Source organism: Xyrauchen texanus, chromosome 9 (genome assembly GCF_025860055.1).
Source record: "Xyrauchen texanus isolate HMW12.3.18 chromosome 9, RBS_HiC_50CHRs, whole genome shotgun sequence".
In the NCBI taxonomy this organism is placed as follows: domain Eukaryota; kingdom Metazoa; phylum Chordata; class Actinopteri; order Cypriniformes; family Catostomidae; genus Xyrauchen; species Xyrauchen texanus.
The window spans coordinates 20,806,285-20,829,559 of NC_068284.1; the positions used below are offsets into that span (position 1 = coordinate 20,806,285).

The 23,275-nt window shown below is 38.7% G+C and overlaps 1 protein-coding gene across 1 annotated transcript; it reads right to left on the bottom strand.

The window, feature by feature from the left end:
• Nucleotides 1–350: 350 nt before the first annotated feature.
• Nucleotides 351–22,114, bottom strand: LOC127649477 (major facilitator superfamily domain-containing protein 12-like; the record flags this gene model as incomplete). Its single annotated transcript, XM_052134580.1, has 10 exons — nt 351–4,193; nt 4,351–4,481; nt 4,611–4,705; nt 4,929–5,098; nt 6,548–6,644; nt 7,029–7,121; nt 7,322–7,546; nt 21,322–21,445; nt 21,583–21,793; nt 21,880–22,114. Coding segments are annotated over 10 exons (1,410 nt in total), but the record flags the coding sequence as incomplete, so codon positions are not given.
• Between the last annotated feature and the right edge of the window lie 1,161 nt (nt 22,115–23,275).

Below are 23,275 nucleotides of genomic sequence, written 5' to 3' on the forward strand. Positions count from 1 at the left end.
GGTAATAAACAAACACATAATCGAGGAAACGTTATTACATAGGGGGTGTGAGACTAAATAAACTGAATATGCCTCTAATAACCAAGCTAACTCACTATTAAGGCAGATTGTAATACATGTAAATACACCAATATCAGACAATGCAGTGATTGGCTGAATTATCTTCATCAGGTTCTAGGACCTTAATCTTCTCAGGAAATCAGACATCAGTAAAGTGTGAAGATGCTTGCACCACCCAATGGCCATTAAGAGAAAGTTCACCCAATCCATTTCACATACACTAAGGGCTACACACAAAAAGCAAGAGAATGAGAGATTTTAATTTGCCTATTTGCAAGTATATTTGAATTCATATTACACAAGACAAATATTTATTATATAAATTAAAAATAGTCAATTTGCTATTGACATATTTAACGCTGTAATTGTGCTAATCTATACAGGAAGAAAACTTGTTTAAACTCAAATATTTCCAACATAATAATGAATGTTCAGGAAAAAAAAAAAAACACAAAAAAAACAGCTGAATCAGGGATAAATAGAGGCTCCCTCTATTTTAAATATCATTAAATATATTTCCCATACAATGTCAGGTTGAAATTCTTAATGAAATGTTTTGATAGGGAAGAAAACATTGACTAATGGCTTCATTTGTGATACACACATTTTACTTCAGCAAGCATTCCAGATCTTCAGGGAGCAGTCCAATGTTATTTCACAAATCATATCAGAAATACATTGACTGACCTGTGGTTCAATATGCAAATAAAGCAAGTAAATAGAATGGGTTGCCCTTGGATTTTGTCTTCATTGCAAACAGATTTGTCACTAATGAGTAGCAGATTATAATTGCTGAAAGTACATAAAGGTGGCAATTATTGGTTTATTTCTATTGATACTAAGGGTGCTATCACATAACATCTATATACAACAACTTTATTGTTTAAAGTTACTGTTTAAGGGAGAAGACAAATCTTCATCTTGCAGTACAGCCTCTGAAACAATCCATTGTGTTGTATCCAGTTGGATAATTCACAGTGGTTTCTATAAATGCTGTTCCAATTAGTGATAATTGCTCCTTAATAGAATGCAAGTGAACATGTGTTTTAGATTTATTTTCTAAGCTTTACAACAAAGATGTTATTAATAAATATTTAGATTGGATTTTCCACCAGGCACTTGCTAGTGATGTTCAACATGACAAGAGAGAGGTAATTATGGAGTGGTGGTTGTGTAGTGAGTTAAAGCACAGAACTGGTAAGCAGAAGGTTGCTGATTCAATCCCCACAGTCACCACCATTGCTTGTGCAAGGCACTTAACTCCAGGTTGCTCTGGGGGATTGTCCCTGTAATAAGGGCTCTGTAATTTGCTCTGGATAAAGCATCTGGCAAATGCATAAATGTAGACGTTATTTCTGAAATGTTTCAAATGAATGAATTGCAGCTTTAGATAAATTAGCATTCAAGTATTCATGCCCATTAGCCCTCATTTGGCAATCATACACTAGGTAGTAGGTACACTAAACTATAGGTTTAGTGAAGGTACACTAAACTATTTTACCAGTGAAAAGAATGACATCATCAGCTAATATCAAAGCATTTGGAACAAGTGCATTTTTTTCTTGGGCATTACAATTAGCCTGTGGTCAATAACCAAACAATTTAACAAGTAGAACTCCACAAGGTTTTAAAATAGATGTAATTGCTTGCATCCCCATAAAATTAAAAAATAGTTCACCAAATTCTGTCACAATCTACTCACATTTTTTTCTTCTGTGAAACAAAATAAATGATATATTTTATCACTGGATGGAAAAGACCTGCATGAGGATTCTAATACATGTCATTTATTTTTTTCCACAATAAATCAGTCATGCAGGTATTGAATGACATAAGGGTGTGTAAATAATGTCACATATGTAATTTGTTGTTAGCTATTTATTTTACCACATAGCCAGCACATAATAAGCCTTATAAGACGTTCCAAAGCTGAGGGGTTTCAAAACCATCCCTTTGACTCTGGTGCCCCCTTGGGGAGAGAAATTATAGACATAGCAGGCAATCCTGAATGTATGAACATAACATATATTTGCACAGGCCTTTATCCTCAGACCACCTGTTTTAGTTTTCCATAACAGGATCATTGTTATTGTTATAACATCTCCCAAGAATCCCCCAAGTGTTGCCCCATTATGGTTTCAGAACACTTGTTCCCTCTTATCAAGGACACTGTGAATGTCATGACCAGAGCAGATTAGTCTATATGTGATTAGTCTATCACACTTCTTCCATAGGAAATAAGATCATCACAAACCAATGACATGGGATTTTGGATAATCATTTTTTTAAATGAGAAAGATTTTTTCACTAGAGAACATAAATTCTGACGTGAGGGTTTGAGTCCAATTCACTTTTTAAAAAAAGTGATGAAAGACATTTATTGGGACATTTGGCAGGCCTCATTTTTAAGATTGTTAATAATAGGACTTAAATTGATCCTTCAGTAGTGTGAATTAATACAGAATACATGTATATTTGCTTGGGTCAATTTCTGTATCTTAGGGATCCCGATTTTGCAGAACCCATTAATGCTCCCAGACAGACACTTGTCTACTTTATTATAACTTTTAAATAAAACTGTTTTTTAAACAAGTAGCTTACTTCAAAAGTAATATACACAATGGCCTTTTAAAAACATCCTAGTTGTGTTGATTGTTTCAACTTCAATAGACTGCATTTAAATAATTTCAGTTTGACAATTCTGTTTTTAAGCATTTAAACGCACAAGCATCACAAATGATCAGGTCACCAGATGTACACTTAACTCGCACTGCAACATTGGTAATGAGTAACAAGTTGTAAATGACAGGTAGCAACATATGAACCCAAGATACAGAAATGTCTGTTCATAAAGAACATTTATGCTGTTCAGTAAATTGTATGAACAGAAAACATGTCAGACATCATTGTCTCACATACGAGAAACATAATAATGCATATAATTGGGCCAATCTGGCCATTCTCCATTGACTGCTCTCATCAACAAGGCAGAACTGACACTCACTGGATGTTTTTTGGCATCATTCTGAGTAAACTCTAGCGACTGTTGTGCATGAACATCCCAGGAGATCAACAGATACAGAAATACTCAAACCAACCCAACAATTATGCCAAGGTCGAAATCACTGAGAGAAATTTTTTCCCCATTCTGATGGTTGAACATTAACTGAAGGCATTCCTAAAAAAGTGCTCAGTGAGTGTATGCAAGAAAGTAGACCAATCAAAATTGAAAATGCAAAAACAATAACATCACAGTGGATTACATTTGAAGTGCTAAACATTCTATGATTTTTAATTGTACAGATGAATGGAACCAGCTAAACACACGAGCCCTGGACTGGATGGAGAGAGGAATCACCCCGACTGAATGTCTCGCCAGCGGGCACGACCTCCCATGGCTAACCTGGAAGACCCTCAACAGATTACGAGTGGAACAGGGCAGGTGCAAAGCACTTATGAAAACATGGAACCACCAGACAGACGACACATGTAGCTGCGGAGCAGTACAGACAATGTCCCATCTACTGGAGTGTGAAAACGCCCCTCAGTGCAGTGCCCAGGATCTGGCTGAACCAACTACATCAGCTGTGATCTGCGCCAGATATTGGCAGAACGACATCTGAGATTGCAACGGACTCGAAGAAGAAGAATTGTACAGTAAGTCAATGGGAGATTTTAAAACTCTTATAAATATTTCTTAAATGATAAAACCAGCACACATAAAACTGAAATTATCAACAAAACAAAGTTTGAATGGAGTGTATGGACTGGTTAAGCAGTTGTGGTAGAATTAATTGTGAAAATGAGTTAGTGTTAGTAGTTTAGAATGAATCCCTAACTCGTATGTTTGAGGAATATCAATACAATGCTGCCTTGCAAGCACTGGTATTCATGCATATGTAAATGCAATCAACCTTTTAGCATTTGCAAAACAATCACTTTAAAGTTTATATTTAATCTTTTATAAAAAAATAAAAAAAAGCATAAGTAGCTGTTGACTGATCATACTGATCATTAATTACTCATTTGTTGTTTGTTGTTCAAAGTCGTTTACTTCTGATTCCTGATTGTTTGTGAGACCCTCACCCTTCAAGTCCCTGCTGTTTACTGAACATTATGATCTTGCACAGATACTAAAATACAAAATAGCAAGTGGTGCATAAGGTAAGGCAGTAAGAGAGTTACAATATTAAACCTTTCTAGACATACTGTATAAAAGTAAGAGACTAGGTCACTGGGGAAGTGCGTGTGTGAAAATTGAGAAAGACATAGATGTGTTGCGTTCCTTACAGTGAACAATCTTTATGGGCCAGATAAGGATCGTGCAGAGGCCGAGAGCTGCTAAAATGGCCACTCCACCAGTGACAATGACCATGGCATAGTGGTAATACCATACACAGGCTGGACAGCATACTATCGTGCTGAATAGAAGAGAAATCACACACACACACACACACAAATTATAGAACTCCCCCATAGATTGAAACATTAAACAGCCTTTTATCTTCCCTTTTGAATATTTATACAAGTAGGCAAGTATACGCACTTACTGGCAGGGGTGCAAAGCTTGGATGATCATAACTCCCAGACCATTAGCAATCTTGTCTGTGAAGCTCATAGCACCATACACAAATGCCCCACTTTGCTGTCAAAGAACAAATTATTAGATCAGAATCATGCACACGTTTAAACATCCCGAGACATAATTTTTACACATTTGAAACTGGTATCTCTGAAGCAAATGCCTATTTTCACTTCTGCAAACACCTGCTTTTCTTAGTTTCAACCCTGCTCTTTCAGTCATGCGTTACCATTACAGTTTTGCAGCCCTGATATATGAAGAAAGGCTAAATATACAAAACACTCACTGTTTGATCTCCTATGAGTTCAGCCGTCATGGCAAGTGACATCACTTGGATGGTAGCTGACCCCACCCCTAATAATACAGCTGCCCCATACACCTTGTCTCCCATATGTGTGTCCAGCAGCACCCAATAGGAGAACGCAAGAATCAGCAGCAGTCCCAAAAAAATGTAATCTATTAATAAAGAACAAGGAAACATTAATGTGAATAAAGTACATAAACACTTCCATTCTATTAAACTGGCCTCCAATACTTAGAATTGTCTAATGTTTGTTTATAATTTCATTTATATTAATGTCTTCTGAAAACTGAAAGGATGAGAACAGTTTAGACAAAAGAGCCATTTTTTTAATTATTATGATCAAAATCAGGGCTATAGGAGGTCCTTGGGAGGTGCCTTTTTTCCCCCAAGTGGTAATTAGCAAAGCAATTAAAGGAATAGCTCACCAAAAAATTTAAATGTTGTGCTTTTGGAGCTTGACAGACCCAATCTCTTTTCACTTTCATTATATGGAAATAGCGACCAGGATATTATCCACAAAAATAAATAAATATATAAAAGGCTTGGGATCACACATCAATAATCAGATTTTTTTTTTTTTATGATTATCGATATATCTGCATTTTGTTTTCAGATATAAATAGGGCTGTCTAGTAAAGTGTGAGCTGCAGGGTAAATTTAATGGGGTAGCACATGGACGCACAGCTCTTATGTACTTGAATGAGGGAACACTGAAATCCATGACCGTTGAGCATTCCAATTTCTCCCATTCGTTTTAAAAGAAGTGGCCCATCACTAGCTTAACTCAACTCGCATAGTTTTCCATTAAATTCGACCCAAATCATTATCTAAGGACAAAGATTATTTACTATAGCCATTACAGGATTATATATTGTTTATATAAACCTTTCATATTGCCTACCTTTTTATTTTTTTAGTAACAAGTGTCTTTTGTGGTTTGACAACTTGAATGTAACGTATTTAATGCTAAATACAGAGAAATTGTATAATCATTTTTAGTTGTTTAGTTTGCACAGTAACACCTGTTTCATACACTAACCTGCAAACTCATCAACGTCACTGTTCATTCTTCAAAACGTTTGTGTGTATGGTGACTAGACCCAGATTGGACTGGTTTGCCTTGTCCTGACCATGACCGGCTTTGGTAAATGTTATATCACCCTCTTGTGGTCTCCCAACGCTATTATGCCAGACTACATTAAATGGAAGGTGGAAGGACAGTGAATTGGAAATCACGCAAATTGGGCTTCTAAATGAAACATAATATATTGATGCCTCAAAAACGTATGAAGAAAATAACACACCGATCCACAATGATATTTTATGACATGCCAAAATAATAATTATAATCACCTTTTGTGTCACACAATGGAAAGAAAGGCATATATATGGATTTGGTACAATGGGAGGGTGAGTTAATAATGTCAGTATTTATTTTTGGGTGCAGTATACCTTAAAGTCTTTATTTTAAGTCGAGTAGTCAACACTAGGGTGACCCATTTGTATATAAATGATTGCATCTCTGAATACATTATTAGGCTCCTCAAGCAATGTAAGAGTTGGAGGAAAGCTAAATGAGTGAGACAAATGCAAAGTCATACTTAAACATTTCCCTATCAGTTTGCTAAAAGGCTTCATGATAAACGAGGAAGCAAAGCCACTCGTATACATGACCAAGGGAATAATGGCTATGTACTTCTGCAAGACATAAGAGGAAATAAAGATCACTGTGAAGAACAATCATTTTTATAAGTTTTTATCTGTTTTTGTGTCTCTATGGACGTTAATAAGAGTAGCACATATTTAATTTTTGATGGGTGTAAAAAGGGAGACTACGAGGAGTAGAAACACAGTCTCTTCAATGGGTATGTACTGTTGTTTAAACTGGTGTTGATCATTCAACTGACAAAACATGGGGAAATAAAATATCACTCAGTTCACACAAAAGCTGTAGATAAAAAGTTTGTAGGGCATTTATACAACTTTATACAGAGCTTGCCATATACCTCACAGCCTAATTTTTAATTCACTTCAAAAATAAAAAATGACGCTACTCTGAATAAAGGTCTGTAGCTGTCTTACCTTTGGCAGCAGTAGTGTATAGGTGAGATACATGGAAATGTATGTTTGTGACAGGTTCACTATCAGTCTGGTAGACATATAAAGCACAGCCACCTAATAACGGAACAGGGTGTTAAAAATACATGAGATATATTAACTTCAAAAGTGGGTTCTGACAGCCAGTTATAATAGACATTTTATTACTTTACTCGGTTCACATTAGCAAACCACAGTGATTTAGTGATAGCTTCAATGCACTATGCAGATAAGTTTATACAAGCAAAGCATTAAATTACATGCTACTGAAAAGTAACAGTTAAATGTATGCTAATCTGGTAGAATGATGGCTGTCTTAGCCAATGCTGCCACTGCAGCAGATTGGTTTGAGAAGCCACAGTGGAGTTGTTGAGAAGAGGTTGGCATTCCCCAGGACTGGACCCATCATCCTCCTGACTGGGACGTGCTCCCTTCTCCTGTGTGCCCAGGTGAAACAGCAGCGAGAACAGTGCTCCAATGCCCACCACTATGAGACTTAAATTCTGTGTGAAGAGATAATATATTACTGTCTACAGTAAATCAGAGCTGTCCCATTAGGTTTCACCAGGCCTAGATGTTGCAGCCTGCTAGGTAAACTTCAATAGGAGAAGGTGGGAAACAGTTGCTAACCATAAGCCATTGATTACATGCAGCAAAAAGTGAGTACAAAGGCACTGAATGAGACAGAAGCAAACCCAACCTCTTTGAAACCCTGAAAAATGGCTTCCCCACTTTAAAACTAGCAGGTGGACATTTTTTGACAATGGTTAATCTTTTCTCACACTTATACGATTTTAAACCTACATCTCACACAAAATATTTCTTAAAATGTATAATAAGTTTATATTAGGACTCTCGATTTAACATATTAATTAAGTTCAATTAATTATATAAAAATAATGCATCAATAAATAAAATAACGCACTTAATTGTGCCCCCGCACCGTAATAATGAATATTATATAAAAACTAAATAAATATTATATTTAGAATTTTGGATATTTCGGCATAGCGTGGTTAATTAGATAACCAATTGTAATCGATTGATAGCCCTAGTTTATATCCATGCAATGCAAGAAAATGGGGTTCAGAACTTCCAAGTGTACAGTGCTCTGTGCATGCATCAAATGCAAGGAAGTGTAATCAAGCTTCTGTCACAATGCTGATGTCAACATTTATATTAAAAAAAGGAGTTACATTTTGGTCTGTTTCTCGCCAAAAACCGATCGTATCATTTCAAAAGACATTGAATATAGCGTCATGTGAAATACCTGTATGCTGCCTTTATGTCCTTTTTGGAGCTTGGAAGTGTTGTACCCCATTGAGTTACATTGTATGGATATAACACATCATACATCTATGAAAATATCTTTGTTTTCCACAGAAGAAAGACAAACTAGTTTGAAAAGTCATAAGGATTAAAAAAATTATAACAGAATTATCATTTTTGGGTGGACTATTCCTTTAAAGATGGAGTATGTAATTTCTGTTACATTAGAACCACCGAATGGAACTGCAAAAATAAATGTTGTTTTCAAATCAGCTTTCTGAATGCGCCCCTTGCCTACAGTTGTTCAACCAGTCAGATAGTCCCACCCCCAACTCACGCCAACTCAATAAAGGCGCATTATTCTGCTGAAAGATGCCACTGCTATCATGGAATACCGTTGTCATGAAAGGGTGCACATGGTCTGCAACAATCTTTAGGTAGATTGTACGTGTCAAAGTAACATTTTTACTTTTATTTTTCCCAGCAGAACATTGTCCAGAGCATCACACTGCCTCCACTGCTCTGCCTTCTTCCCACAGTGCATCCTGATGCTACCTCTTCCCCAGGTAAATGACACACACACACACCCGGACGTCCACATGATCTAAAAGAAAACATGATTCATCGGACCAGGCCACCTTCTTCCATTGCTCCATGGTCCAGTTTTGATGCTCACCTGCACATTGTAGGCGCTTTTGGTGGTGGACAGGAGTCAGCATTAGAACTCCGACTATGGCTACGCAGCAAGCTGTGATGCACTGTGTGTTCTGACACCTTTCCATCATGGCCAGCATCAAGTTTTTCAACGATTTGTGCTACAGTAGCTCTTCTGTGGGATTGGACCAGACAGGCTAGCCTTTGCTCCCCACATGCATCAATGAGCTGCTCTGACCCAGTCATCTAGCCATCACAATTTTGCATAGTGAGGATGTCTTCAAAAATAATGCCATAAATAGTTTTCATTTATCAATTATCATGCAAAGTCTAGTAAACATTAAAAAGCTAAATCAATATTTGCTTTTAAAACACCTTTGCTTTTAAAACAGCCCCAATTCTCCTAGGTACACCTGGACACAGTTTTTCTTGGTTGTTGGCAGTTGTTGTAAAATTTGAAAAAAAAAAATTTTCAAACTTCTTGAACTACTTCAGAGTTCTCATCAAAAAATTCTCCACATGCGGTAAAAATACCAACGAGAGCGGAAGTACCAATCGGATGAAAGCTCGTTTCACTTTCAGTCGTCTCTCACTACGCACTTCTTCTTGAAGAATTAGCAGCTTCAGTATGTCGTCGGACTAAGCCATCTGTAATGATAAAACATTTGTTCTAGAATTCTAGAATTTTAACATACATGACAGACATTTAATGATCCCGAGGTAGTAAGTTGTTACACTTTTCAAGTGGTTTCACCTGTGACCAATGTCTCCATACTGTACCCAAAACCCCCCTGTCCAGTAGAACAGAGGTGTTAGTGGTCAATACCACCTGATAAGGCCCATCAAATTTCGGACCTAAGGGGGAAACTATCTCCCGCTGTAACATCACATTGTCACCTATTTCAGGCAAAGCAGGCATGTCTTTTTGCTCAACATTATCTCGATCTGCTTGTCGTGTGCTAACACTAACCCGTGTGTCTCGCAGACTGTCATCCAAAGCTTTCAGATAATTTTGTAAAGTGTCTTTCAAAGGCCCGGATGGTCCCTCATGTTGCAAGGGGGCATCCCAGGGCAGCCGCATGTAGCGACCTGTCATTACCTCAAAAGGGCTGAGCTGTGTAGTCTTGTTAGGGCTGGCTCTCATGCTTAACAAAATCGCTGGGACAGCTGCATGCCACCCTTTCCCCCACTCCAACAATCTCTTTCTCAATTAAGTTTTAAGCGTACGATTAGTGCGTTCAATAAATCCGCTAGATTGGGGCCTAAATGGAATGTGAAAGTGTTGCCTCACCCCCATCAACTTCATGACATTTTTCATCACCTTCCCAGTAAAATGTGTACCCTGATCTGAATCAATTTGTAAGGGCAAACCCCATCTTGGGAAAACTTCATTCAACATAATCTTGGCGGTTGCATCTGCGGTGCAGTTTCTCAGTGGAAATGCCTCAACCCATCTGGAAAACAGATGAACAATCATTAGAATGTATGTAAAACCTCCACTAGGGGGCAGTGGACCTATGAAATCAATTTGGAGGTGTGTCCACGGCCCTTGAGGTCGAGGGGCATGTCCTAAGGGAATTTTCAGCTTAGAAAAAGAATTAACCTTAAGGCATACTAGACATCTCTTACAAAAATCATTGCAAGAAGCCCTCAGTCGGGGCCACCACCAGGTTTTGGAAATCATTGCATGTAGTTTTTCAGGACCTGCATGTGCCAAACCATGATACAAAGACATTAGTTCAGTTCTAGCAGAAACAGGACAAACAAAACGCTCATTAAATTTCCACAGTCCTTCTGCATTTTTCTGAGCTCCTAATTTTGTCCATTGTTCTATCTCTTCAGGGTCATCCTCATCATAGAGTTTAAAAATGTCTCTGGGGGTCTCACTCTCCTGAGGAGCAAGAGCCATAACACTCACGCAAGTCTCAGTCCGTGTTGCAGCCTCTCTGGCAGCTGTGTCAGCAGCTCGGTTTCCTGCGGCCTCAGGAGATTTGTCCGTTGCATGTCCAGTGACATTGATAACTGCTCCTGTTGCAGGAAGATCACAGGCATTCATAAGTTCTTTTACCTGCTGTTGATGAGAGATCAGCAGACCGGCAGTGGTTAGAAATCCTCTGCGTCTCCACACAGGGCCGAAGTCATGAACAGCACCATATGCATAACGGCTGTCAGTGTAAACATTGACTCGTTTCCCTGGCCATACTGCAATGCTCGTGTCAATGCGACCAGCTCGGCCACTTGAGCCCCTCCTCCTGAAAGAGAACCACAGTCAACAGTTTCACCATGTTCATTTACAACAGCCCAGCCAGTGAAGCGTTTTCCTGTTCATGAAAGCTGGAACCATCCACGTAACAACTTCATGGCATCAGAAAGTGGTTCAGATTGAAGAGGGCTCTGGCTGTCCGTCTCGATCAGTCGGGCACAGTTGTGTGCAGTTCCTTCTTCTGGAAGCAAGGAGGCAGGGTTGATAGCAGTTTCAATGTCAATATTTATATCCACATTTTTACTCAAGAGAGTGGCCTCCCATTTAGCTCGTCTTTGATTAGAGATAGAGCCTAAACGAGTGTTTGTTAAAGGGGTCATGACATGGTTTTTTTATTGTATTATTATGTTCCCTTAGGTGCAATTATAGTATTAATATATTTTTTTTTAAGAAAAACTTTTAAAATCTAGTGATTTATGACCTTTTCCCACCCTGTTTCTCATCCTCTGATTCAAACAGTCTGTTTTGGGGGCGTTTTCCATTTAAGACTTCAGTGTTAACGCCCACTGTTCTGATTGGCTAACGTCAGTGCCTATGTATCAATTATTGACGCTCCCAGCCAGAACAATATGCAAGTAAACTAAGTAAAAACACTGTGATTATTCATAATGAATGAAATTGCGCTTTAAAAAGTAGTTTAAAGTTTAAAATAGATTACTTACAGTTTGCGTCGTCGTTGTTCCCAGAATAGTCGGCACGGACTTATCTTTGAGCAACAGTTTTCTGGCAAAGCCAGCATCATATTGAGATTTGTTCTCAAAACAGTCATCCTTAAAATGTACAGAGCAAACGCTTAAGTTAACACTGCCGTGACTGGGTCAGATCCGCAAAAAATAAACTGCATCCATTTTTCCCTGACGCCTGGATCTTTCGGCAGCTTATTCAGAGGTTTTGTTTGACCACAGCCAGGAACAGCACATCTGTGTGGCATCGTAATTTTCCTGTGCACAAGTAGTCTCTGTCAGAGCTCGCTGTCCATCGACTGAACACTTGTGAGGCGACGGCGATACTGAAATGAGCGTAGTTGTCTTGCGCTTATAGCGTAGTTATGTTGTGCTGGAGGCGGTCATATGCAAACGCTGTTACGTCACTTCTAACCGACACGTCACTTCTAACCATGAATCCAGAACGAGCTGTATTTTGAGCTTGATTAAATAAATGATTCTTTTAGAATGGGGAGGACGTCTTAAAATATTAAACTTGCAGGACGTTTTAATGATACAAAGACCTCTTATATACCAAAAGATCAAGGCAAATTTGGTTTCTCATGTCATGACCCCTTTAACAATTTCAGAATCTGGTGTCTAGTGTGCAGTATCACCTTCTGATGAGTCACAATGTCCTCGGTAATCTTTACAGCCCACTCTGCACAGTCGCATATCAACAGGCACGGATGCTGTCCTGCCACTGAAACAGGAATAGGAGCAGAATAATATCCTACCATCCCATAGGAGTTTCTTCCTGGAACCCTTTGACCCAGGGCCGCTGAATAGGATCGAGTTCCCACCCATGTCCATAGATGGAACGGCCTGCTGGCATCGGCATGACGTAATGCTGGGGAGGAAGCAAGAGTTTCTTTGATACTCACAAACGCCTCCTCCATCTCCTCAGTCCAGTCGATCAGCTCCGATCCAGGTTTTCCTCCTTTCAGCCTCTGTGAGTGGTTTAGAAAGTTCGGTGTATTCAGAAACATACTGGCGGCAATAATTCAAAAGACCCATTACTTGCCTTAGACCAGTGACCGTGTTTGGTTTTGGAAGTTCAATGATAGCTTTAACTCGTTCAGGAGTGATGCGTCTGCCGTGCACACCCACAATTTGCCCCAAATAAGTCACTTCAGGCAGTGCTAGCTGTGCTTTCTTCAAGTTCACTTTGAATCCCCTGTTTTGGAGGGCATTCAAAACAGTCTGTACAGCAGTCAAATGTTTGAACTTGGTTGGACTAACAATTGAAATGTCATCCACAAATTGTAGGACAACAGATCCATCATATTCAAGTTGTTTTCTTACCGGATCGATGAAGGATGCTAGTACCTGATGAAACAGTGTGGGTGAGTTGCAGAAACCTTGTGGCAAACGACTCCATGTCCATTGGCGACCCCTGCTGGTGAAAGCAAATCTGCCTTGGTCCTCCTTGGCTAGGGGACAAGTCCAAAAACCGTTAGAAATGTCTAAAGCAGTAAAAAAAACAATGTTCAGATCCTATCTCGTGTAGGATAGTTGCGGGGTTGGCCACCAGAGGGTGCATTTTCTCAGACACTGAATTCAGAGAAGTGTAATCAATGGTCAAACGCCAGCTCCCATCTGGCTTTTTGACAGGCCCCATGGGAGAGTTAGTGGGAGAGGCACAGGGAATCACAATCCCCCGTTTGCATAGTTCATCAACAACCGTGTCAGCCCCCTGTCGAGCTTCATTTTTCAAAAGAATTTTTGGCTTCATGCAAAGGACCTGGGATGCTCAGTGGCTGAATCTGTGCTAAACCACAATCATATTTATCTTTTGCCCATACATCAGGAAATTTGGAAATTATAAACTTCCACTCAGAGCGAGTTTCAGTTAACCTAGCAGGTTCAGCCACTGCACATCTCTGCACATGGTGGGGGCCTCTCTGAGATAAGCGAATTGTTTCATTTCAGCCAAGCACTAGCTTATCTTGAGAAAGCAAAACATCAGCTTCGAGTTCTTTCAGAATGTCAACACCGATTAGAGTCCCTACAGTATTTCTCCCTACCCAAAATTCAGTCCAATATACTTTTTCAGAGTTAGAGATGGTTAGAGGGACAGGAACAGATTTCTCTGATCTCAAGATCGAGATCTGTAATTGATACAGTCGCGCCCGTGTCAATCAAAATAAGGCATCCTTCACACTCATCATCGGCTAGCTGGAATACAAAATGAAATGTTAAGAAGATTGCTAGAGACTGATCACCTCAGACCACATTCTGACATAAATGCTCCTATACTTTTGCTGTGTTTCACGCCTGCACTTATTTAGCCCAATCTGTTGCTTTAATGCATTCTCTCACAATGGGGCCCAAATCTGCTCACAGCAGACCACATTCATTTTCATTGGGTTTTATTTTTTTCAATGAAAGTGAATGGTGACTGAGACTGAACGCTCTTTGGCCTTGATCACTGACAAAGTGTCTCAGTGATCCCTGCTATCAAAATAGAACTGCATTTGTTTTTCTGTCAGGCAAGCTGAGAGCACACACACACACTTTTTCCCAGAAAATCTTATCACATTTCAGTCTCATTTTTCACAGTATTTTCTGTTTTTTCACAAACAGCCTCGAAACCCTTACTCAAACTACACAGATCACAGCCGACTTCCTGCCCAATAATTTTTGCCACTCTATCACGCTGGGCAATCAAACTAGACCATCCGTCCATCACATTTGGAATTGCCTTTTCATGGTTTAACGGTATACCACCCAGTTTACAAATCCATGAATAGGCAAACACGGATAGATATTTGGCCCTATCAGCGTCTTTTTTGTTCTGCAGCCAGTCAATCTGCTGCATGACGTTCCAATCAGAATCAAACCCCTGACTGACCATTTTCTTAATGAGCTGTGCAAATTTCTTTGATTTGAGCTCGTCAGAGCAGAGCTGTTCACAGCGTGTGCCCTGCTCGTTTTGGTCAGAACTACTCAGAAAATTCCCTCTATCAGTCATTTTTCTTGGTCACAGTTGAAAATCACTACCGAAAAGATTTTAGCAGCAAATATTTTATGCGGCTAAATTAACTATAGCCGCAACAATACTGGATTTCTACACAATACACCACAAAGTATTCTTCACAAACATCCTGGTCACATATACTGATCCATACCAATTCGGGTCACAATTTATTTATTTACTTGGGACCGCTCCTGATGCATCCCTGGCAAAACAATCCCTATTGTATTTTATTTTATTTTATACCTAATATCTGAATCCCTAACTGCCTGATTCACTAAGCTCGGGGTACCCCTATCTGAGGTGGAAGAGATTGAGCAGGTTTACGGTGCCACTGGACCTCCCGTCCAGGGACGCACTCTGCCGGGGTGGTGCTACACCAATGCCCACCTGGCACCCCACAGAGCACGTTTCACTTGCGCTGTTTGCTGTTTTAACCCTTAACAGCTCTCTCAGCGACTTCTTATACTCTCAATAGTATAATTAAATTACTCTTCACTCGCCTCGTCGGAGTGAAGCTCTCCCGCTCCCCTTCAAAATCTCTTCCAGTCAGACAGCCCTAACAATTAATAAAAGCTTCCTACCTTGTTTGCTGATTTGCCAGAGATGTCACCACGGAGTGATTGCCCACATTCTCCACCAAATTGTTAGGGGTATAACAGTTATGACCCGGACCAGATATGGAGAAAGAAAACCAGGAGTCGAGAAATTCAATTAAAGAATCAAAATTTACTGAAGAATAGTTTGCAGTGAAATTGGTAGAGCCAGCGGCAAAGTCTCACGAGGAGATCGAAAAGCCAACTCGTACCTTACACAAAATCTTACATCAATTATACCATTTGCAAGGACGTACATTCCATTATTTTACTCCTGATTGGCTAAAAGAACATAAAGTCACAACATATAGATAGTTAAATGGCCTATCAACATTAATCAGCGCACTTGTCGTCCGCGCCCGAGATTTACGTCTGAAGTGACCTCGCAGATGGTCGCGGGGCGTCTTCGAGTCGGCCTGGTGTGCATCCCTGGTTCAAAACCTAGGTAGAAGGTCAAACGCACACACAAAACACTGACGAACGACAGTCCTTCTCTGGGCACAAGACAGCTAGAGCACACCTTATCAGGCCATTTAAACCAAAACAGAGAGATAAAATATTCACTCCTCGGGCAGAGGAAAGGGTTGAAATAACATACATTTCTTCCCTAAAGAAATAATAAGAGAAAATCACACTTCTACTATTCAGGTATTATTACATAGGACTTTAAACCATATAATTAGTCATGGAAAGGTTACAATCAAACACAGAATACATCTGGAACACATGTTTAACACATTCCCCCTGACCCCCTCCCCTGAGAGGCGGGAGAGCATCACAAATAAGCTTATCCCCCAAAAGACCTTCAGCCGACGTGCAGGACAGAGAGACTCTGGAATGTTCCTAAAAGAGACTAATTAACACACATATGATTCAAAGTATATTTCAGTTATGCATAAGAAAATAGAATTGATTATGTGATCATGCATATAGTTAATTCATCATTTTATTAAAGAAGTTAAGCAACATAATATAGATAGATATTGATATAAAAGGATATATATATGTATTGATATATCTGAAGAGTCAAGGGATTTTTGACCCTCACCCTTCACTATAATTATACATAGTATATACTCTACACCCGTCTACTGAGGTACTTCAACTTATTTCAAGCAAATTGGTGTCATTTTATTTAGACAAATTATGTTAATTTCTGTTGAAGCAAAGAATTGTGAGTTGCCCACAAAGGATACACCTCTTGCCTCCTCCCAATTCCGTGTAAGGATGCATTCGAAGGCTGCATTCAGAGTGTCCTACTTGCATTTCTGAAATGACACAGCCTCAATGATGTATGCGGCCGACAAATGCGACCTCCGGAGGATGTAGCCTTCGAAAGAAGACAAAGCGAAAGTTAAGCTTCATTTAACGAACCAAATAGATTTCAGCAGTGTTTGATATAATGGCAAGTGATTTTCTAGCACCAAATTACCAATTTAGCACGATTACTCAAGGATAAGGTGTTGGCGTGATGCTGCTGGAAATAGGGATGGTCTAGATTTGATCATAGATGACTTTTTTCAAATGCATTTTTTTTCTTACATCAGTAATGTCCCGACTATAATCTGTGATCAGTTGAATGCCACTTTGTCGAATTAAAGTACCAATTTCTTTCCGAAACAGCAAAATCTGTATATTATTCCAAACTTTTGGCCTTTTTTGCTTGTGTAAAAAAATTATTTATTCTATAAAAGTACTGATAACATTTCTCAACATTTCTCTAACATTTTCAACAAATCCACGTAATTGATAATGTCTCTTTTAATGCCTAGTCTGTTCTTTACTGTCAGTTGTCGATCAAAAACAACAAAAACTAAACATTTAATTATAATAAAGAAGCCATTCCACTCCACTCTTGTTAAGGCCCAGGTATACTTTGTTTTCTGCGTTCCAGATCGGATTGCGCCCGGTTGACCGCGTTACGTTTCAAAGTATACTCTTTTGACTGAATATTATTTCAAGCAAAACAAAAGGTCTTGGTTGAACTGCCGGTTTTCTTAAAGAGACAGTACCGTTATAGCACATGTTCTACATATCAATGTAAATACTAGGGATGTGCACAAGTAATAAATTAATTTGAGTACTCGTTCATCTTTAAATATCTGACTTTTAAATATACTACTTGCATAATGCAATTAGATTTTCCTTTGTGCCTTTGAAACTGCTTCTCTCACCTAAATCTTGCTGTTAGTTCACACAAAACGAAAATTCTGCCATTATTTAAAGCAGTGTTTCTAAAACTGGGGTCCTTTTAAAATAGCCAGGGGGTCCGTGGGAAATCCCTGAATTGTGAACATTATGAATGTAATAATCTAATAAGCAATAAAAAAAACTATTCAATATATAGCTATTGACTAGCATAAAATATGAAAAAAATAATATATATTTAACCTTTATTTTAATACGAAGTCCCATAATAGAAGTATTGAACAATATATTCAAACAGACTATATACAGTATATATATATAAAAAAAAATAATATTCTGGAATACAAATTTAAGTGTGGGGAAAAAAATCAGCTAATTTCCATGGTAACCTTTACTTCTCTGATTGGTGAATGAATCTGACTTCAAGATGACTGGGGGAAATTACTTTTCACATGCCTTATTTACAGTAGTTTTTGCAGATGATATTGGGCAATATCCATCACACATTGAGACACGGAGCTGTTGCTATATCCAGTAAAAATGAGAAGAGATTAAAAAATGGGTATTTTAAGTTATAACGACCACAACCAGGGTGAATATTCACAAGACATAGCTGACCAACATTGGCTTAGCAAGGTCCCCGTTACCAACTGTTCAGTATATACATGTACTTTTTTTATTATTCATGCTAGATAAAGTATGCCACTGTGATATCCTCACTTGTAAATTGCTGTACAATCATAGTAAATGTAATTGAAACTATTTGCACACAGAAGCCTCACATAACAGAACAGCAGTGCTTGGCTGTTCTGCAAGCTTCATAACGTATTTAAACTTATTTGAACTCATTACTAAGATCATTTTTATACTTTTAGTAAATCATATAATATTTGTTGTTATGGTGGTCACAATTTGGGTTATGAAAGAAGTCCTTGGTTAAAAAATGTCTGAGAAATCCATATATAAAGTGACTGTATCGCTTCAGAAGACTTGTGAAGACTTGTTCAGAAGAATGTATGCTTCTATCTGTGTGAGTGACAATGTATTTTTTTCCTTTTTGAATATAGATCTTGTTGTTTATGCATAGTGCTAATTTTTTCTTAAGCATGTTGAAAAGTTGAAGGTCGAACTTAAATTCTAAATTTCAAGTAATCGATTACTTATTTTTTATGTGTAACAACAAAATTACTCAAAATGCCCATCCCTAGTAAATACTTGTAAATTGTACAAATTGTGCAAATAAACGATAAGTATGCAGCCCTAACAATATGTGTAGTATATAGTATGGTCTGCATGCATTTCATGGCTCATTAAGCCTGGTTTTGTTTTAGTTGATTATTAAAACATCATATTTGATATATACACTATATACGTGTGCGCGGACACACACACACACACACACACACACACCGATGAGCCAAAATATTATGACCCCCTACTTAAAATGCTGTTGGTCCTATGATGCCACCAAAACTGCATGCATATCAGATTGAGATCTGGGAAATTTATAGGCCAGGGCAACACTTAGAAATCTTCATCATGTACCTCAAACTATTCCCAAACAATGTGTGCAGTGTGGCTGGCCGCTTTATCCTACTGAAATAGGCAACTGCCATCAAGGCAGTACATTGCCATGAAGGCATGTACCTGGTCTGCAACAATGTTTAGGTAGGTGACAAGTATCAAAATGATGTCCACACGAATGGCAGGACCCAGGTCTTTAGAGCAGAACATTGCCTAGAGCATCACACTCCCTCCACCGGCTTGTCGTCTTCCCACAGTGCAACTTGGGGCCATCACTTCCCCCTGTAAATGGTGCACATGTACACGGCCATCCACATAATGAAAAAGAAAACGGGACTCATCAGACCAGGCGACCTTCTTCCACTGCTCCAAGGTCCAGTTCCAATGCTTGCGTGCCCATTGTAGGCACTTTTGACAGTGGACATATCATAAGTACTCTGACCGGTTTGAGGCTACGCAGCCCCATACGCAGTTATTTTCTGTGACTTGTGCCAGTCTAGTGACTAGTGACTAGTGTCTGTCGGTTCGGACCAGACGGGATAGCCTTGGGCGCCCAACACCCTGTCACCGGTTTGTGGTTTGTCCCTCTTCGGACCACTGTCGGTAGGTATCCAGCACTGCTCTCTGGGTAAACCCCACAAGCCTTGCCGTTTCAGAGATGCTCTGACCCAGTCAGCTGGCCATAACAATTCAGCCCTCTTCAACATCGCTCAGGTCTTTACTCCTGCCCATTTCTCCTGCATTCAACATGCTGACTACGAGAATGGATTGTTTGCTTACCATCTAGTCTACCCAGACCTTGACATGTGGTCTTGTTAGGAGAAAACCAATGTTATTCGCTCTACCTGTGAGTGGTCATCAGTATATATATATATATATATATATATATATATATATATATATATATATATATATATATATATTAGGGCTGTCGATTTAAAGCGTTAATTCAGTGCGATTAATTTTATACAAAAATAACGCGTTTAAAAAAATTACGCAATTAAATCGCATTGTAATAAGGAAGATTCCTGAGAAATGCAAGCTTGTAGTACCACCTGTTTACTCCAGAGGGCAGTAAGCGAAACTTCAACTGTGTGTTAACGCGCAGTTTATACAGTGAAAAAACAACCAATCGTGCAGACAACACAACACAAACATGCGTTCAATCACATTCTTGCATTCAAAACACTAGATGGAGCTCAAATCCGAACTAAGGGATCTCAAGATGTGTTCTAAATATTAAACTATATTTAACTTAACACAGTGACCTAAAAAACGTATGTTTATGACGCAATGCACCCGAGACGCTACACAAGCATGTCTGACACAGGTGCGCATTGACAGGTCCTTAAACAAGCCCTCATAATAAACCTCCAACTTATTGACAAATTCACTTGTGAAATGGATTGCTGTGAACTGTATGCCAATAATTGTCTTATGATCAATAATATGGTAGTAAACAATACATTGTATTCTAAAGAATGCAATGTACTTCAATTATCTGAATATTTGATATATATGTGGCAGGGCGGAGGGCAGGGCCAGGTCGTGATTCTACACACCCGGTCCCTTATCAGGTTAATCAATCCTCCGAGAAGGATAAAGGCCGACTGTGGAGGATGGTGCGGGAGAAAGAGATAGTTTACGGACATGTCCGTCATGTGTGTGTTTGTTTTTGTTTAAGTTAAGCATTAAAATATTGTTTATATTGACAAGCCGGTTCTCGCCTCCTCCTTTCCATTGAACTCCTTTACAATATATATATATATATATATAAAATGTTGTAATATTTAAAGATAACTATGTATAATTATTTCATCATTATATATTGAATTATTGTTATATGAGGGGCTTTCTCAGCAAATATTTGTATATGCGATAAAATTCGATTAACCACGATTAATTAATCGGGACACCATGTAATTAATTCGATTACAAATTTGTATCGATTGACAGCCCTAATATATATTAGGGCTGTCAATCGATACAAATATATATATAAATAAAACTGCTATTTAGCCTTTGAAGGGGTACTTGAGACTTACTAATTGTGCTGTAGGGGTACTAACAGCTAAAAAATGTTGGGGAGACTGCTTTAAGTTGCTGAACCTTCAGTTTGTTAAAAAAAAAAAGCAGTACTCACTCTGAAAACAGCTATGTCAGCAGGGCCGAGGTTGTCTGTAATGGTAGGGTCATCCCCTTGAAAATGAAACATCAGCCAGGCCACTGCATACACTGTGATGTTGGCCATCACTGTGAAGACATACCTGAGGGATACAATCCCAGATACATTTAAAAGCAAAGACATAGTGGTCACAACAAAGCTCTAAGCCCAGCTGCTCCAAGCACATCCATCATGAGACTGGTTGATCATTACATGATGTCCAGTGCTGCATGAGTTTACCTGTATGCAGTGAGCTCCACTTTTTCATGCTCACAGGACACCAGCTCGGGAATAAGGGACAGATGGGAAATCTGGGTGGCCGCCCAGCCAAACTGGAAGATCACAACGAAGGGGGTGAAGTAGGTGAGACTGATCCACTGTGGAGTGTTCAGATCACAGCCCAGGCACTGGTTAAATACAAATGGGAAGGACAGCAAAACGCTAAAGTTTCCTATGTGGGGGGAGACATACAGAATAGATGAAAATGCATTGACCTCTGATATGCATTATATACATCTGAATTTCTAGGACACTCACCGACTAAATGCCACGTCTTTCTCTTTCCATAAGAGCCACAGCCGGGTGTCCTGTCAGACTCGTATCCGATAAGCGGTGTACACACTCCATCTGCTATCTGCCCCACCAGCAACAACACACCGGCATTTGTGTTCTGAAAGCCCAACACTGAGTGATAAAACACCAGCAGGTATGTAAACCTCATAGAGGCACACAGGTCGTTGAGAAAGTGGCCAACCGAATAACTCAATTTCATATTTACAATATGCCCCCCCCCCAAAATATCATTAAAATATGTGTAGTGTAAATAATATAATGATATATTCTTAAAATAATTAAGAAATAAAATAATACAAATGCAAACGGGTCAACAACAAAAAAAAACCTTGGTGTCCCCTTCAAAAAATGTTTATTGTCCCCCCAACATTTTGATGAAATGTTCGCCCCTGCATGCACTGTCCCCCTCACATACAGTAAACAGACTGTATGCGGGGTCCAAATGTCACAGGCAACAAGTGAAAATGCTTCTTTGCATTCTTTTCTAATTCATCATAAAATTTTACAATTTAATACCATATAATATAACATAGGGCCGGCCACTGCTACAGATTTCCTGATTTGATTCTGATTCACAAGCTCTCAATTGAATTTGATTCAGATTCTGATTCGATATCCATTTATATGGGTATATATCATATATATCAGTTAGAATGTCCATTTTGCTTACAAATGAAAGAAATTCTCTCCCAGCTGATGCTGTTCGGGTCTTCTGACTAGGTACATTATGAAAATATAAATGTTACAAAATATATTTTGTTTTTCATCATTTTGGTCACATTTGAGCTTTCATAAAAAATGTAACTAGATTCCATCAAAAAATATGATATTATATTGCTACATGGTTACATTTAAATTGTATAATCATGATGCATTAAACAATAAACAAGTATTTAAAGAGCGTCAGTAAATGAGCGCATATTAATGAAAGAGGTCTTGAATGGCCTCTTAACCTTGCCCGTACTATTCTTGATAAGAATGTTAATGTTTTGTTGTTGTTGATCAACAATTGAATGTAAAGAACAGAATGTGTATTAAAAGAGACATTATTCAATGAAAAATAGTTTGTGTGAATCTCGTCTTTGGACACAAAACGAGTTGAATCAAACTTGTAATCTCAACACGCAGTGAAAGAATACTGAATTTTGCAGATTTACTACTCAATCACTGGCGAGTGAAATCTGAACATATACCAGCCAGTGGCTAATTTCTAGTTATAATAAATCGCTAATTGTTTGTCAAATAGCATGAAATTTGGTCTCATATGTGAGTGATCAGCATTTAGTAAAAGATTGATCTTGGGATTTAAGAATTGATATCGAGATCGTTCTTAATGAAGATCCTCACATTTTTTAATGAC